Source organism: Opisthorchis viverrini (assembly GCF_000715545.1).
Source record: "Opisthorchis viverrini unplaced genomic scaffold opera_v5_462, whole genome shotgun sequence".
In the NCBI taxonomy this organism is placed as follows: Eukaryota; Metazoa; Platyhelminthes; class Trematoda; order Opisthorchiida; family Opisthorchiidae; genus Opisthorchis; species Opisthorchis viverrini.
Window position 1 is genome coordinate 307506 of NW_008752125.1, and position 5694 is coordinate 313199.

Here is a 5694-nt window from a genome sequence, read left to right on the forward strand (position 1 = left end):
TTTATTCTTTTCTTTACAATAAGGCTTTCAAATAAGTCATGGTTGTACGGCAGTGAAGCATTGGTGTTGAGCACTGATGTCATGCTGTCGTTGATGATGATGATGATGTTTCTTGATCCTCTGTTCAGTTTACATTGCAACTGTGACGTTTTCCAAAGCACGGTTGTTCGTGTACCTTTTTGGACCTTTTTGGACAAGCTAAACCAACTCCAGAAGAATCCACCGATTTAGTAGGATATTGTTCATTTGGTAAATCTGAATCATTGGCACACAATTTTGTTTCCCCAAGGGATTGTCGCCATGGGGATGCTATAGGAGAGTGATGAGCTAATTCAGCTGCAATGCAGTTTACCAGTCTGTGGCTCGGACCTCAGCATACACACCAGGGAAAACAGCTGATAATTTTACGTTGATTTTACTTTGGTATAACTTCACGGGGAACGTTTAACGTGGTCAGAGTAGAAAACAGGCGTCCGGTATTCTGTTGACCATATACAATGTCATCTGCCATTAATAGCCCCTTTGCTTGCCTCCAACTAAGATCTTTTTTTGAAACTTAAGTAAGAAAGAATCCAAAACTTTCATGAACGCAAACTAGAAGGAACCTATCGGCTCACCAAAAAGGTGATCGTTTAGATGCCGAAGGGTTCCATCCTGGCTTCGTCCATTCAAAGCTCACGTCTTATCCACATGTGATGAGTTTACCTCAGTCGCCCATGGGTGTCTACGAACAACAGGTAGTTTCAGAAGGTCCTGTATGATGAGATTGGTTATCGAGTAAGACCCAGTTTATGGCGGACCGTGAGCGTAGTGATTTTACCTAAGTAAGGTACTTTGAATTAATGACTATTTTAGTTATCTGTTACTTGGGGTTATTTTGACTTTGCCGTTGACCGGCACAGTTTGTTGCTTGTGCCATATGAATTTGTGTTTAGACACCTCCCTGCATCTCGACTTTCCAACTTCTTAACAGGAAGATTTGCGAGCTCTCTGCTCATCCGGTTGGTGTAATAATATGCAAGTTTCCTACGGCCATGTTGTGCGCGGCGCACATTCCTACATATTGGCGGCCCGTTCCCACGTCTTCTCCAAGGTGCTGCACGCTGTTTATCGTTCACTGTTTAACAAATCCAGAAACACATCACTACTGCCTGTAATGAGCATATTGGTCCCCAACTTGGACGACGAGGGCTATTTATGGGATACAAGTCATTCCAACGCAACTCCGGATCCTTTCCGCAATTCCCCAGACGTATTACGGTCGATATCGATAGACTCATGCCAACAATGCGTTCGTTGCCAGGAGCCGCGATTACGAGGAGGCTCCTCATTTTCAACCCACTCCTCTGTAGAACCTCAATTGGGGCAGCGTAGTCGTCGAGATCACAAACCATCTCAATCAGTGGTGTTTGAACATGCAGTCTTTGACTTCCTTATAGACCTTTACGCTGGTCATAACAGGAATTCGTTCAATCTATTTTTAGAAGAACCGATTCACCGCCATTACTCACCTACAAAGCCTAAACCGGACCTGCTCTGCCTGCCAGAAGCTCCTGCTCGACTACATTCTTCCAATGGTTGTAATGACTTGCTGTGTTTGTATCGAGTGATCGATTCCACGCACCCAGATAGTCCTCTAGCACCAGACTGCAGACTCACTTTTTCTTGTGAGCACTCTCCTCCCTGTTACGAGATGCTTCATGTGAAATGTCACGCTGGTTTGTTGGCGGCTCGTTCACAATTTTTGCGTCGACTATTGCTGCGTCGTTATGTGGCCCAAGTAGGTGAAGGTGGTAATCTTACTTCGGTGGTTTTTGATGGTCGACTGATAAAGCCCTATTTCGCTCATCTCTTGGTCCAGTTTTTCTACTCAGATCGGCTTGATCTCAACGCCATTGCAGCAATGGCACAGCCACGAAAACCGCATGAATCAACTGCTGTGAACAATGGTGGCTGCGGGTCGGAGCATAGTTGCAGATTAGTCAGTGAATCTGCACTCATGCAGCATACTGAATGGCATGCTACACATACCGGTGGATGTGGAACAAGAGCACGACGACTACCCTGTTGCGTCGGATATTTGGAGGATGATGCCTCTTACCCAACATTAGACTCGTACACTCGAACCGCATCTAGCTTCTCGGGACACGGTGGATGTTTCGCGTCTCCCCATGTCAGCGCACAACAGCACATCAGGTTTTGCTTGTCCTGTCCCTATTGTTTGGCTTGTGTTCTGGAGTTACATCCGGTTGGTCAGTACCTAGAGTTCCCAAGGCTAACTGAAGGTAAGTCTAGTACACTCCGTTGTTTTAACGTTCGGAATACGATCAACCTTCGTTTGAGTTTCAGCTCTTTCATTTACAAGAGCAGGATTATACTTGTTGTCATGAATGTTGGAGACCAAATTCATTGTTTTAGGGCCGTTCGATCATGTGGTTGAGTATTCATACTTATCTGGTACGCGAGACACGAAACCAAATGCGATCAGCTCCTGGATATTGGGAGCCCTAGAGCAAAAGCTCCCTGTCGATCATTCGACACATCCTGTATTGCTGTTTAAACACAGCACTGTTAGCTACATGGTGTCCTATAGCCATTCAAATGACTTAACAAATGACTACATAGCTCCTGAGACGAGTTATTGTTTTTTTTTGGTACGCACGTTCAGTGAAGGAGTTATTGTGGTCGATTGTATCAGTCTCTGGTCTTCCAGTCTAGGATACCCGTTCTACGTTATCCTGGAACAGATGAACGCGATTCTGCAGTATATCTTCTGATTCTTACAAACCCTGAGCGATTCGACGCTTTTGGAACAGATAAGCATGGCTTTATTCTTGAATGTAAAGCGAGTCGAATTCTATTAGTCTCACAGTGTTCATCCACGCATGAGCTCATCAGCATCTATACGCGAAACGTGAGACGACAGACCGACAAATCCTTGTGGGTAATGAAACAGCTTGATGTAGTGTACACATTCTTTCTTTCCCATCCTATCCTACTGTCTTCACTCCGCATCGTTAGGTGTGCGCAACTTTACCATGTTCCATACGAGTAGGTGATTCAACTTTTTTCGTCTTGTAACTTTTGCTTGATGTGAAGGGGTCGAGGAATTAGAGGGAGGGAGAAAATATATTCATTCGTATTCATGTCGGGGGACAACATTGTTTTTCTTGGCAAGTAGTACAACAGTATGTGTTAGTGTTGGATTAGGATCGGGACCGGTGCTTAACACTGACCACTTGTGACGCGAAAAGTTAGTTGTGTGACAAAAACTGGGTCTTTGGTTATTTCTTTGTGAGATTCTGGATCTACTTTGTCGTTTCACAAATGCCAAGGCACTAGTGATCGTCTATCCTAATCGCGGCCATCGTCAGTAGTTGAGTATATGAACTTGTCGAATCGGATGGACGTAAAGTAGATGTGACTGCATAGGCACATTGTACTGTGGTAGTTTTCAGATGTCAGTTCAACGGGGTTCCTCGGGCCCTCCAAGTATACCTCCAAACTAGTGACATGAGTCAATACACATCTCTCCACGCAAGTAGTTGTCAGATTCGTTTTTTATGTACACTACCCCCTTTCAAACAATTTCCTCTCCTAGACGTCCTACAAATCCTGCGGCTATCCATGGTTTACCGTTGATCAAAACGACTGCGGCTGTACCTGAGTCGTATACGAACTTCACTCATTACTCAAGTGCGGACGTCTTTGCCTGTTGAGACGGTTGAAGCCATTGGTGATCGTGTAATATTGAACATTGGGGTGACTGCGCTTGCTTTGCAATGCGATCGGAGATGTGGTGAACCATAGTAAGAGGAAAACAAAACAAGTTGTCGTGGCGCTTACAGATGCACATGGATCCAAAAAATTACCAGCCGCACCCAAGTGGAATCACTATCTTGAACCACCTTGAACTTAAAGATCAAAGACCCAAACCCGATCAAAATAATTTAAAATTCCTCCAACCCATCAACCTTAAGATTTAGGCACCCACACTAACCAACAAGACCTTTTGACTGATATTCATTACTGGTCTGGTGTGCTAACCGGAAGAGATTTTGCTGACTGGTTCTACGTTTGTCTCAAAACTATGCCAACGTGGTAACCAATTTACTTCGTCTGCTCAATTATAAAACCACCGATTGCTTTTCAAAACCTTCTGAAAAGAAAACAAGAGTATTGCCCTCTTGGTAGGAATACTCAAGTGGGACTTCGCGTATCGCTTAATGGGTACGTCATAAATCGGCAAGAATCCGAATAATGCCTGTGTTGCCGTCTGGTGCGTCAAGCAGCTGAACAACAGCTGCGAAGGGGTCCATGTGTTTATCTCTAGTGGTTCTGTAGTGGCCAACATCTATCGCCAAATTAGCACTCAGCTACGTTGCATGTACGATGGTTAAATGCTAAGTGGCTGTTAAACCCATCACTACGTTATCAAGGAGGCGAAACTTAGCTCCATGGAGGATACGATCCATTTTGATGTACACTATAACCTGATACACCACTTAAGTTTTGTTGTGAAACTGTTCGAAGGAAGCTTGGTTTACTCTATTTCACTTTACCATGCTGATTCATGTCGTCATGTGAATACCTTTTAACCCTTGACAATCCGTATCTGTCAACAAGGTGGTTTGCACTTTGTAAATTATCTATCATTGTGACCCTTTATAATGTATTTCATCGTGTTTTTTTCACCACAGCTTGCGAAGATCTCGTGGTGAAGGCACTGCGCTTACCGGTTCAGAATAGCCTGAAGGATTCTGATCTACCATCAGATTTCTCAGATCAGGGGTCTCATGAGCGGACAAGGTATATCAGGATGACTCCAATCAGCTTAGCAGTCGGGCTTCTCCGATGGGCTGATTCTGCCCTCACCAGGCCGTCTCCGACCTCATCCAGCGTTGAGTCTGTCGTGATCCAACAAAACTCTACTGACACCAGGCAGGAGCGTTCCTCGTCGGTGAACACTAACGAACCTCGTTTACCAGCGACTGACACGAGTGTGAAATCGTCTAACGTTTTCCGATCTCCCGAAACACAAACTGATGACCGTAGCATGACTACACGTTATCTGTATCTCCAAGCCGTGCAGTGTCTACGTGATAACTTCATGTTTCTGGTGCGGACACCGCAGGTTTTGGGACGTCTTACACCGAAACAATTCAGGGAGGTGCTCGATTCTAGCCTTGTTCAAGTGAGACTCATGTTTCTGTTCATGCCCGGCTGTTTGGATCCATAGAACAATAAATTTGGCAAACAACTTGATCGCACCCATATTTGTGGTGTTCGCAGCTGCAAACATTTTTTCTACGGCTAATTATCATCTCTTTCGTCTTAGTTGTGTTGGCTTGTATAGGCGCAAGTATTCTTGGATGAACTGACCAAAGTCATCCCGTCCTTTGGTATGCATTTTGCACCCACAAAGTGTAAGGTCATGCTTGTGGACGTGCAGTCACTGAACACGCCCCTTACAATCCAGGGAGAGGTACTGGAAGTTGTGGAGCGTTTTACGTACCTTGGAAGCTGTATTAGTTCTGATTGCAGTGTGACAGATGAGGTGAATGCACGAATCTGCAAGGCTCGGGCCGCGTTCGCTAACTTGAGACACCTATGGCGTCAGAATGGTTTATCCCTGAATCTAAAGGGACGTGTGTATCAAGCTACAGTACGGACTGTTTTGTTGTATGGCTGTGA

At 44.9% G+C, this 5694-nt stretch overlaps 2 protein-coding genes across 2 annotated transcripts in view; one reads left to right on the plus strand and one right to left on the minus strand.

Moving 5' to 3' along the window:
- The window catches only part of T265_11246 (hypothetical protein), a gene marked incomplete at both ends in the record, with an annotated part of 15875 nt that overhangs the window by 8868 nt on the left and 1313 nt on the right, over nt 1-5694 (minus strand). The gene's annotated exons all lie outside the window — the stretch shown is intronic.
- T265_15384 (hypothetical protein) overlaps nt 1-5694 on the plus strand; it is a gene marked incomplete at both ends in the record, with an annotated part of 13351 nt that overhangs the window by 2246 nt on the left and 5411 nt on the right. Inside the window, 2 exons of the mRNA XM_009177851.1 lie at nt 974-2285; nt 4701-5194. Coding sequence (XP_009176115.1) covers nt 974-2285; nt 4701-5194 — 1806 coding nt within the window. The remainder of the gene's footprint in view (nt 1-973; nt 2286-4700; nt 5195-5694) is intronic.